The 12,919-nt window shown below is 39.4% G+C and overlaps 1 protein-coding gene across 1 annotated transcript in view; it reads right to left on the minus strand.

The window, feature by feature from the left end:
• Positions 1-1,313: 1,313 nt before the first annotated feature.
• The window catches only part of Olah (oleoyl-ACP hydrolase), a 32,787-nt gene continuing 21,181 nt past the window's right edge, over positions 1,314-12,919 (minus strand). The window contains exons 5-8 of the mRNA XM_071619667.1: positions 11,418-11,517; positions 10,581-10,750; positions 2,184-2,266; positions 1,314-1,456 (exon numbers count right to left, since the gene is read on the minus strand). Of these exons, the coding sequence (XP_071475768.1) occupies positions 1,314-1,456; positions 2,184-2,266; positions 10,581-10,750; positions 11,418-11,517 (496 nt within the window). The remainder of the gene's footprint in view (positions 1,457-2,183; positions 2,267-10,580; positions 10,751-11,417; positions 11,518-12,919) is intronic.

Raw genomic sequence — 12,919 nt, forward strand, 5'->3', positions numbered from 1 at the left:
CAGTAGAACACATACTAAACATTTAACATAAATTGTTTGAGGCTGTTTCTAGCCCAAAATTTATTATGTAAATTCTAAGTCAAAGCCCCTAGCCCCAGTAATTTTTGTATAATTTGTACTTGGTTGAAAATGTTATGATAAGTTTTGGGAAAATGTCTCCTATATGCATTTTCCTTAATCTTATTTTCTAAGACTCTACTGCCCATATTATTTTAATGAAATGAATGGTCATATTATGTAACCATAAATATGCAGATGCTTTAAAAGTTAACATTTTAATAATTCATATTATGTTAAGCAGTGTGAGCTCTAAGGAAGAGACATCAGTCCCATTAAGTTAGTAGAATTTACTGTAAAGGTGTAATGGAAAGAAGGACATGGGCAGTGGGGAGGGGCCTGACTGCACTAGTCAGGCCTTGAAGAGATGGCCCAGGCAGCCCCAGGATACCGCCATGCTTCACACCCTTCAGGAAGCGTCTATGGATCCCACTTGTAGTTTCTGCCATTGTTTTGACGCAGATCATTTACTCTATTTCTGCTTCTCTTTTTCTCTTGGATTCTTGTTTGTTTCCAACTATTCCATTTTGTTTCCATGCCAAGTTCAAGTCACAGTGAGGCCAAGGCAGCCTCTTTGGCTTAACCTTCATGCTTGGCCACTACCAACATCCATGAGTAGACTTTAGGTTGTTTGTCCTTGAAAGGCCCACCCTGAGTCCATCAGTCATTAGCAGGACCACAGACAGCCACCCAGTAATTCATGTAGAAGGAGCTGATTACAAAGAAGGCTGAGCTCGAAGGCATTCTGAGGATTTGTTGATACAGGTAATAATTATATATGGCTGCCTTCGCATCATAAAGCAATAGGTTACATTTTCTTATTAAATAGGACTGCTCCGTATTTCAAAAGATACATCAAGCATATGCTAATCATTTAAAAATAATCGGAGAAGGCTAAAGGCTATAATTTAGTGGCAGAAAGCTTGCCTAGTATGTGCAAGGCCCTGGTTTTGATCCCCAGCACTAGAAAAAAAAATGATAAATAATTGAAGGGGAAAATGATAATTTACCAAGCATTAATTTTGTTGGCAAAATTTCCACGGATGCAAATTGAATGAAATTCTAATAAAAAGGTAATCTGCCAGAAGTGTGTTTTACATCTTTGCCTTTTGTCCCCACATACATAATTGCTCGAGGGAAAAATGCATTCATATATAATAAATTATCCTAACAGTAGAAAATATGTGATTTCCAATCTCTGAATAAAACTACTGAGCTACATCTGCATAACTAAAAATTATAAAGGAAAAAAATAACTAAAAGTCAGCAAGCATTGACAGTTCTAGACACTTGGTTATGTAATTCTTGATGAAGTTTTCATTGTCAGGTTCCAGAAGATAAAAGTGATTTCCTGGCAGCACGTGAATATCAACAGTTCCGTTGGTCATATCTTTCCAGGCTAAAAGTAAACAAAATTGTATTTAATAACAAATGACATTTGCCATCTAAAACAAAATACTTATTTCCAGATAGTATTTATCTAAGAGCTGATGATACCCAATGGTAGTTATTTCCAAGGTGTCAGGTTCTATGCATCCTGTATTTTATTTTCTCTAAGACCTATCAATGTTTTTACTAGTATTCCCACCCACCCCTCTACTGGGGATTAAACCCAGAGGCACTTTACCACTGAGCCATTCCCCAGCGCCCCCCCCCCCACCTTTGTTTTTTGAGACAGAGTCTCACTAAGTTGCTTAGGGCCTCACTAAGTTGTTTAGGTTAGCCTTGAACTTGTGATCCTTCTGCCTCAGCTGCTGGGATCACAGGCATTCACCATCATGCCCAGCTGTGTTCTTTCATTTTATATGTGATCAGTACCTCTCCATCTATACTAAATAAAACTGGGGGCTGGGGATGTGGCTCAAGCTGTAGCGCGCTCGCCTGGCATGCGTGCGGCCCGGGTTCGATCCTCAGCACCACATACAAACAAAGATGTTGTGTCCGCTGAAAACTAAAAAATAAATATTAAAAAATTCTCTCTCTCTCTCTCTCTTAAAAAAATAAATAAATAAATAAAACTGGGATGAAATTCTTTTTCACTGCAGTAACTGCTAGTTGACATTTTTTGAAAATCACCAGACACATAATTTCAATAAAATACCCAAAACTATAAAAAATAATTTCACCTTCTACATCCTTTACTACGTCTTCAGATCCAACAAAACATGTTAAGTCACAAGCAAGAACGGCCTTAGAGAGTTTGTCAAAGCTGTAGACAAAAAAAAGAGCTGATTAAGCAACACCCAGAACCTCTTCCTCTTAATAGCTTCCCTGAAGTGAAACAGGAGGCTCACCTTTGGCTCTTCCCACAGTGCAAACATTTTTTCACCAGGGACACTTCTCCCTATCAGAACCTGCCTGAGCCTCACTGTGATCCAGGCCATTTTCCAACCTCATCTAAGTTCTAGAATGTACAGCTGGCAGCAGGATGGTGCTGGGGGCCCAGGGTCAGGGTGAGGCTGGTTTCAACCAGTGCTGTTGGCTGCTGTGGCCCAGACATGACCTCCCTGATTCTGCCCAGGGAAGGTTCTCATGCACAGAACAAGAGTGGGTTCGGCCTCCATTTCACCACCTCTGTTTCACAGCACAGATATATTTACTGAGTTGGATGCTGGGTGCTGGGGACCTGCAAATAAACAAATTCAGGCCCTGCCCTCCTACATCTGAGAGACTGGCAGGGAGAGAGATGTGCATGAAATAATCAGACAACTGAAGAGAGAAGGAAGTACTCCCAAGCCAGGTGATCTGAGAGCATGGGACCGGAGGGAGGACAGGCTAGAGTCAAGTTGGGTCTCCCTGAAGAAGTGGACAGCATCTAAGATCTGAATGACTACGAAAGAACTGAGGGGACAGAGGCTACAGGGAAGGAGGAAAGGGGTTCAATGTATTGCTCAGAAGCTGAAGGGGGGTATTGGGAGAAATCAAGGTGAAGAATAGACAAGGGCCAGGGGCAGGCCACATGGAAGAATGTGGTCATCCTCAGAATGGTAAGTCACAAAGGGTTTAAGTCGTGGTCAAACTTGACACTCACCCCCCTGGATACAGTGTGGGGAAAGGGCTGGAAGGGGACAGGGTTGCATGAGAGAACCGACTAAGAGTCTCTTCTAATAGCCCAGGTGAGGATTTCTCTCCTGTCCAGGATGTAAAAACTAGGAGAGTGACTCCCACCCTCAGAGTATGGGGGGAACAACAGATTAACTCATGGGAAGCTGTGTGCAGGGCACATGCAGGCCCTCTAATGAGAAGTGGGGGTATCCTAGGCTCAGACCTAGCCAATTGCCAAAGAGGCGTCTCAAATCAGCTGGAGTTTTGACAGGAGTTAGAGACCCAGTGTGGGGTGGTGGGTCAGTGGAATTCACTCCGACTTACAGGCTCTTTTCCATGGGCCTCCACTAGTGGTCTACAAGAAAGATTGGGAGCAAAGCTAGAGGCCAAAGGGAGCCCCCTCTGAGGGGAAAGGGGACAGCAGGTAAGTGGTGGCAGTGGGACAGGAACTAACACTGCCACCTACCTGGGCCCTTCCCTCATTCTAAGCAATTGCCTTATACTGCTGGAGAGAGGCAGAAACACCTCATGTCAGGGCATAGACGAAGACCCCTGGCTGCTGGGGAAGGACTGACACAACCCTCTACCCTCCGGGAAGGAGTATGACACAATTCTATACCAAATCCAAGCAGAGAGTGGTTTGGCGGGTAACCAAGTGGCAGAGTGCTTGTCTAGCATGCGAAAGGCCCTGGATGCCATCCCAGCACTGCAAAACAAAATACAAACCCAATGAAGCAGAGGTCTGCTGCTCATGGGAAGAGGCAAGGATTTTCCATCCAGGCCAACCAAGATACATGAGGCAAGATTTGTCTATAACAGGGAGAGGGGAGAGCCAGCCTGAGAAAGTCCCACCCACAAATCCCAGACACAGAGGGCCTACCTAGGGGGATGCTTGAGACATTCTAGATGCCCAAGAACTCTGGTAGCCCACATCCAGTAACAAGAACAGCCGTCTACACTGGGGGGCAGCCATAGAAGGGGAGAGACTGTCCTCAGTCTCAGGGAAGAATGAAGGTTGGGGATGAAGCAAGACCATTGAAGAAAAAGAAAGACACTCCAGCAACTTCATCCCCACTTTAACACCACAGAAACAGGGAACTGGTGGTGCAGGAAGGTAACCATAGCAACATCAAAGCCCAAACTCAGCTCACTTCCAGTCTACATTGATTGGAACTCCCCCCAGGAAGGGCAGAAGGAGAAATGTGTTCAAATTCCCATCACAGATTCATTTCTGCATGTAGTACTACTTTATTCTAAAAAGTATAAAAAGCTTTAAAACTTTATACATAAAATTTCAATAACAATTTTCAGACACACAAGAAAACAAGAGATAAACAATTCACTGTCAAGGGACAAAACAGTCAAAAGAATCAGGTATGAATAAGACCCAGATGTTGCAACTATCAAACAGGACTTCAAAATACCTAGGAATAATATGTCAATTGACTTAGTGGGAAAGATAGACAATGTGCATATGCAAACAAGGATTGTCTTTTTAGAGACGTGAAAACCTTAGAAGTCAAATAGAATTTCTTGAAATAACTGGCCACAGGTATGAAAAGTTCCTGTGAGAGGCTTCTTATTAGACTCACAGCCAGAGAAACAGTCAGTGAACTTGAAGACAGCCAGTAGAAATTATCCACAGAGAAATATTAAAGGGAATAAAAGCTTAGCAAAGGCATCATTCCAGAGCTGTGGGACAGCCTGGTGCAGTGGCACACACCTGTAATCCCAGCGGCTCGGGAGACTGAGCCAGGAGGATTGTGAGTTCAAAGCCAACCTCAGCAAAAGTGAAGTGCCAAGAAATTTGATGAGACCCTGTGTCAAAAAAAAGAGTTCAATACCCAGTGCAAAGAGAGAGAGAGAGAGAGAGAGAGAGAGAGAGAGAGAGAGAGAGAGATATGTGGGACAAAAATCAAACAGCATAGTGCCTGTAGAGTCGGGACCACAGAGGATAGGGGAAGCAGGACAGTCGTCCAGGCAAGAGACCTCAGAGCTTTGGAACTGCCTAGCTGACGCATCTCCACTCTGGACCCCAGGCTCTGAGCTTTGATGGTAGGTGATAGGGAAGGACTGAGAGATGTGCTGGGCCTAATTTTATTTATATTAGAAAGAGCTAAGAGCCCAAGGCCCGCTGAAGCACACAGACTGAGAAAGGGGAAGGAGCAAGAGAGGAAGGGAAGAACCAAAGAGCAGGGTTTGGGGAGAACTTTTGGAACTGGAGGAAGCTGAAAGTGGTGATAGCTACAGCAACTTGATACACCTGAGTGAGGGTGAGAATATTAAGATGTTTTCTTTCTTCTAGGAGTGGAGTATTTCTAGGTCTGATTTATGTTTTATTTTTTGTGTTTGGGAGGTTTATTCGGAGTGAAAAACAATAGAATGCTAGTGAGTTTTTTCTTGTTTTGTTTTTAAAAATGGCCTGTGGTTAGTTAAATGTCAAATCCAAACTAAGAACCTGTAGTTAGTTACTTGAGTTACTCTTTTTACCCTTTCCTTGCACAGATGGGACAAGGTGCTAAAGAAACATGCTCAGAATCTCACAGCTGGTGAGACACAGGCAGAAAGGGTTTTGATAGTAGTAATAAGTGAATTCTTTTTTTAAAATAATAGATGTTATCTTTTAAATATCAATTCCCCCAAACTAAATATAGTAAAGAAGAAGAACCACTGAGTTAAGAAGGAACTATAAAGGTTTGCTAAAAACAACTCAAGGCATTCATATAAAAATACCAAAGAAGTATATGGAGGTATATTCTCCTAGAAAAAAAAAAAATGAAGGTCAGCCATTCTCTGTGACAAGGCTAAAAAAAAAGCATACCTTGAAATTTAAACTACTGCATGAAATACCTATTAAGGTGACTATGTTGATATCAGGTGGATATATATAATTTTTAATATATTTTTAAATTTTAGTTTCCTATATATGACAGCAGGATGCATTACAAACTATATTACACATATAGAGCACAATTTTTCATATATCTGGTTGTACATAAAGTAGAGTCACACCATTTGTGTCTTCATATGTGTACTTAGGGTAGTGATGGCCATCTCATTCCACTGTCTTTCCTACCTCCATGCCCACTCCCACCCCTCCCTCCCCTTTGCCCAATCTAGAGTTCATCTAATTCTCCATGTTCCCCACCCTCAACCCCATTATGAATCAGCTTCCTTAAATCAGAGAAAACATTTGGCATTTGGTTTTGGGAGATTGGCTAACTTCACTTAACATTATATTCTCCAACTGCATCCATTTACCTGTCAATTTCATGATTTTATTCTCTTTTAATGCTGAATAATATTTCATTGTGTGTGTGTGTGTGTGCATGCGCGTGTGTATCACATTTTCTTTATCCATTCATCTACTGAAGGGCATCTGGGTTGTTTCCACAGTTTAGCTATTGTGAATTGTGCTGCTATAAGCATTGATGTGGCTGTGACCCTGTAGTATGCTGTCGAATAGCTGGGTCAAATAATGGTTCCATTCCCAGTTTTCCAAGGATTCTCCATAATGCTTTCTATGTTAGCTGAGCCAGTTTGAAGTCCCACCAGCAATGTATGAGTGTGCCTTTTCCCCCACATCCTCGCCAACACTTATTGTTGTTTGTATTCTTGATAGCTGCCATTTTGACTGGAGTGAGATTAAATCTTAGAGTAGTTTTTATTTGCATTTCTCTAACTGCTAGAGATGTTGAACATTTTTTCATTATATTTGTTTCTGAGAAGTGCCTGTTCAGTTCCTTGGCCCATTTATTGACTGGGTTATTTGGTTTTTACATATTCTAGAGATAAGTGCTCTATCTGATGTGCATGTGGTAAAAATTTGTTCCCAAAATGTAGTCTCTTTATTACCCTCACTGATTGTTTCTTTTACTGAAAAGAAGCTTTTTACTTTGAATTCATCCCATTTATTAATTCTTGATTTTAATTCTTGTGCTATAGGAGTCTTATCAAGGAAGTTGGGGCCTAATCTGACATGATGGAGATTTGGGCCTATTTTTTCTTCTAATAGGTACAGTGTCTCTGGTTTAATTCCTAGGTCCTTGATCCACTTTGAGTTGAGTTTTGTGCCTGGTGAGAAATAAGGGTTTAATTTTATTTTGTTGCATATTAATATCCAATTTTCCCAGCACCATTTGTTGAAGAGGCTATCTTTTCTCCAATGTATGCTTTTGGAGCCTTTGTCTAATAAAAGATAACTGTAGTTATGTGGGTTTGTCTCTGTGTCCTCTATTCTGTACCATTGGTCTACCCATCTGTTTTAGTTACTATTGCTCTGTAGTATAGTTTAAGGTCTGGTAAAGTGATGCCACCTGCTTCACTATTCTTGCTAAGGATTGCTTTAGCTATTCTGGGTCTCTTATTTTTCCAGATGAATTTATAACTGCTTTTTCTATTTCTATGAGGAATGTCATTAGGATTTTGATTGGAATTGCATTAAATCTATATAGCGCTTTTGGTAGTATAGTCATTTTGACAATAATAATTCTGCCTATCCAAGAACAAGGTGGATCTTTCCATATTTTAAGCTCTTCTTTAATTACTTTAATTACTTTCTTTAGCTTTCTGTAGTTTTCATTTTAGAGGTCTTTCACCTCTTTTGTTGATTCCCAAGTATTTTATTTTTTTAAGGCATAAACATTAAGTTAAGCCTTAATATTTGACAATTGTGCAGGTTTAATTATCATAAAACAAGCTTTTCTATATATTATTTTATTGAATATTCATAGCAATGTGGATTATTTTTAATTTTTAAAAATTTTAATTTTATTTGGCAAGTAATAATTATATATACAGCATGCAAGGTGATATTTATATATATGCATTCATTATGGATCAATTAAGTCAAACTAATTAGCACATTCATTAATTGACATAATTTTTTTATGGTGTGAGCATTTAAAACCTACTGTGTTAGGGATTTTGAAATGTATATTACATTGTCATTAACCATAGTCATCATGCTAATAGGTCTCAAAAACTCCTCTCTAACTGAAACATAGTACCCTCTGGCCAGCATCTCCCCATTCCTCCCCAAATCTCCAGCAACAAGTAGCCACCATTCTACCCTCTACTTCTGTTGGTTCTCATTTTAGTTTCCACACATTAGTGAGACTGTGCACTTTTTGTCTCTCTCTGCCTGGTGTATTTTCACTTAATATAATGTCACTTATTTTCACTTAATCCATACTGTCACAAGTGACAGGATTTTGTTCTTTATAAGGCTAAATATTATTTCACTGTGTATAGATACATTTTCTTTATTTGCTGATGTAGGCTTAGACTGATTCCGTGTCTGGGTCTTATGGATAATGCAACAATAAACACGGGAGTGCAGATATCTCCTAATAAACTAATATGGTAATTCTATTTCTTTGTTTTTTTTTTTTTTTTTGAGGCACCCCTGTTCTCCACAATGGCTGTACTAATTCACATTATGTCTTCAGTGAACAAGCGTTCCTTTTTCTCCACATTCTTTCCTGCACTTAATATCTTTTGTCTTTTGGATAATAACCATCCTCAGGTTATCAGAGATGACATTTCATTTTGGTTTTGATTTGCATTTCCCTGATGATTGGTGATGTTGAGCACTTTTTCCTATATCTGTTTTGCACAACTTCTTTTGAGAAATGTGTATTTAGGTTCTTTGCCCATTTTTACATCAAGTGGTTTTCTTGCTATTGGTTCTTTGAGTTCCTCATGCATTTTGGATATTAACTTCTTATTAGATGTATGATTTTCAGAGACTTTCTCCTAATCCATAGGTCTTCTCCTCTGTTCATTGTTTCCTTTATTATGGAAAAGTTTTTTGATATAATCTCATTTGTCAATTTTTGCTTGTTTCCTGTGCTTTTGGGATCATATCCAAAAATTGACTGCCCAGGCCAATGTCACGCAGCTTTCCCTGACTGTCCCATGAAGTTTTCATTGTCAGGTTTTGTGTTTAAATCTTTAATCTTTCTTAGTTGATCTTTATATACAGTGTAAGGCAAAGGTCCAGTTTCCTTCTTTTGCATATGGCTATGTACCATTTATTAAGGAAAGAAGAGAGTGTCATTTCCTTATTCTATATTTTGGCACTTTTCTTGATAACCTTAAGTGCATAGGTTTATTTCCAGGGGCTTCTGATTCTGTCCCTTGGTTGAAGAGTTCTTTTTTATGCTAGTGCCATGAAGATTTATTACTCTAGCTTCCCCCCCAGGGGGCAGTGGTACCAGGGATTGAACTCAGGGGCACTCAACCACTGAGCCACATCCCCAGCCCTATTTTATATTTAATTTAGAGATAGGGTCTCACTGAGTTGCTTAGGGCCTCACTTAGTTTCTTTCTGGCTTTGAACTCCCAGTCCTCCTACCTCAGCCTCCCAAGCCACTGGAATTATAGGTGTGTGCCATCGTGCCCGGCTACTGTAGCTTTTTTGGTAATATTAAGGGTTTTTTTTTCCTTTCTTTGGCATTTCTTGATCCCGAATCTGTGCTCAGCTTAGTCTTATGAGAATGACATTTAGACTAAGATGCTTGGGATAGAGATGTAAAGATAGATAGGCGTAGGATATCTAGGAGGTTAACTGTGAACTGTACAGCATATTGAAGATAGGCAGTGATGGAGGAGATGTGTGAAAATGGAAATGCTTATCTCAGTCCTAAAGGTGCTGCACATCTGTTTCACTCTTTGTAGCTATCTATGTAAACGTCCAGTAGCAAGCATAGCCCATGGTGGCCCAATGCCTGTTCCAGGCTTTGTGGATGAAAAACAAGTACTATAGGCCTAAATTTCTGCTTTTAAGGAACTTAAACCAAGAGAACAAGGATCAGGCAAAATAGAAGCAATGCATGACAGAATATAAGGGTGTCTAGAGTCCAATGCTGGACCCACAGTGATGGCTCTGGGGATGGTAAACTAAGAAAAGTCATTTGTAGACTTAGGTTGTTAGGGGAAGATTGACAGAGTCTTAGGATTTTAGTTCTATCAGAAAATTCAAGCATTAATCCAGACATCCCATGAGACAAGGAAAAAGGGTGATGTCACGAAGCTACAGGAGTTCTGGAACAAATTCACAATAAAGCAAGTTTAGCCAACTACTGCTCACTTAACAACTACCCCACACTTAATAATGAGTAGTGATCCATTCCCGCTGATCCTGCTAAGAAGATGAGAATGCTTTGGCATTTATTCAATAAATACCCATTATATGATACAACATGCATGTCAACATATAAATGTATTTATATATGCAGCATATATAATATATATTTTTATGTATGTATTTTAAAGAAAAGATGTGCTAGTCATCTTTATAAATACAATGTCTGTGCTCAGTCTCCATTCTAAGCCAGTACAAATATTACAAACAGCCCCAAAGGAAATGGAATCCAACTCTTTGAATATTACCTTTCCATATCCACATCCTCTGAGAACTGCCAGTCTGTATTGTTCTATAAACATCCACACACAAAATTGTCTCAGTTACTTACCTATGACTGCTCATAAGCTGAATATCTGCCAACAGTTTGGGAATACTTTCTTGTAAAAGTTGTTCATCATCAAAAAAACTCATGGGGGTGCCTCCAAACTCTATAAGCAAAGAGTTTATTTCTTCTTCTGTCAATTCGTTAAGCTTGGGAATTTTAGGCCAGGCCTTTGACTGGAAACATCAACAAACACAGGACAAGGCAGTATAAAACAAGCTTGCTCATAAACAAAAGCTTTCTATCTAAAGTCAAGTCCTTAAATCAAGGCTGGCAAATGGAACTCTTCATCTAAAGACTTCAGGAGAGAATTCTTTCTCTATGAAAGCAGGGAAAAGAAGGTTCCTCAGTGACTCGAGTCTCATCATGTCACCAAAATGGCATTCCAAACTCAGAATCCCAGGCCAGACACTGACTTTTTAAGGAGAGGAGAGGTAGAGTAGCAGGAAGCACAGTTTAAACTAAAAGTTACAGAAGTTTGACATCACTGTCCCCTTTTCAAATTTTAAGGATTCTTTCCTGGCTCTAGTTGGTCACTTTTCTGAAAATTGATTAAGTTCTAAACTCCCAAAGTGGGAGAAAAAACACTGAAGCTCAGTATGAGCTCAGAGGTGCAAGAGCAGCGCATGTGATTATCAGGGAACTGATGAAGGGCACTTCAGAGAAATGAAGACAGAATGACATTGAAAGAGATCTGAGGATTCTCAATAGCAAATAGTCTCCCTGCCATCATCCAGGCCTTACCACGCCAAAGCTTGCCCAAAAGGAAAATAGCATCCTGATTTTTATGCCCCCATTTCCCTCCCCTCCCCTCCTCTTTCCAAAGAAAATGAAAGTACTTACATAGGGGGTAGTCATACTTGACACAAACAAGTGCATGGGCTCCAGCTTATATTTTTCTTTTAGGTGCAGGGAAGTCATAAAAGCAATGTAGGATCCCAAACTAACTTGCGTAAAGACAAACATGAAGATAACTGTTCAGCAAGACTCATGATGGTACAATATCATAAATACGGCAATGATCATGAAAGAATCAAAAGTGTAAGTTAATTGGTTAATAATTATTTTATTATCATTAGCGTCAACATAAAGAGTATTTCAAACACACTAGTACCGATGTCCCCAGTGCTATAGTTTGGATCTGGAATGTCCTCAAAGGTTTTGTGTCAAAGGTTTGGTCCCCAGCATGGTGTTATTAGGAAAAAATTTTAAGAGGTGGGGCCTAGTGGGAAGTCTTTAGGTTATTGAGAAAGTGCCTCTGAAGTGGATTTGTGGGATCCCAGCCCCTTCCTTTCCCCCTCTTTAACTGCCAGGTGATGAAGTCAGTGGTTTTGTTCTGCCACATATTTCTGACATAGACCCAAAGTAGCAGGACCAAGAAATCATAGATTGAAACCTTCAGAACTGTGAGCCAAGTAAACCTTCTCTCCCTACAGATTGATTATCTCACGTATTTAGTTATAGTAATGGAAAGCTGATTAACACACACAGGCTTGAAATTCATGTAAATTTCCTTTTTCTCCCTTAAAAATGTGTATCACTAGGTTTATATCAGCAATTCTTAAAGAATTGGGGTTTGAGGAGTTCTGGGAATTTCTGAGACTCCAATAGGTAGCCAAGCAAATCAAACTATTTTCAGGATAACACTAAAATGTTATTTGCCTTTTTTACTCACATGAGTATATAGTGGATTTTTCCAGAGGTTATATGATATGGGATATTGCAAGAATGTAGAGATTAGACTCCAGCTGCCTTCTGTCATGCCAGCAGGTAAAGAGATTTGCAAAAGTGTAAAGCAATGCTGTTTTTCTCATTACAATTTTTTGGGGGTAAAATATAGTCTTTTTCATAAAAATACGTTATTTATTCAACAACATATGTAGGCTATTAGTGTTATGTTTTTGATTTGAGGTTTCTTTTTAGGGGGGCGGTATTGAACCCAGGAGCTCTTAAACCACTGAGCTATATCTCCAGCCTTTTCTATTCTTTATTTTGACACAGGGTCTCACTAAATTGCTTAGGGCCTTGCTAAGTTGCTGAGGCTAGCCTTGAACTCAGCCTTCTGAGTCACTAGGATTATAGGCATGTACCACCATACTGTTTGTTAATATTATTTTTAGATAAATTAGTAATTAAAAATATTTAAAATTTCTTAGTTGTACTTTCTAATATGGTAAATATTGACTGATACATTATGTATAAACCCAAGATATTTGAAGTTCTCAATGCGTCCTGAAAGTATAAAAGGATACTGGGACCCAAAATTTTGTGAACAATTATAGATATGTAGATATATTTTGTAGAAAAAAACCAAGGGATGATTCATCTGCAAATTGCATTATTTA

This window comes from Marmota flaviventris, chromosome 12 (genome assembly GCF_047511675.1).
Source record: "Marmota flaviventris isolate mMarFla1 chromosome 12, mMarFla1.hap1, whole genome shotgun sequence".
Lineage (NCBI taxonomy): Eukaryota > Metazoa > Chordata > Mammalia > Rodentia > Sciuridae > Marmota > Marmota flaviventris.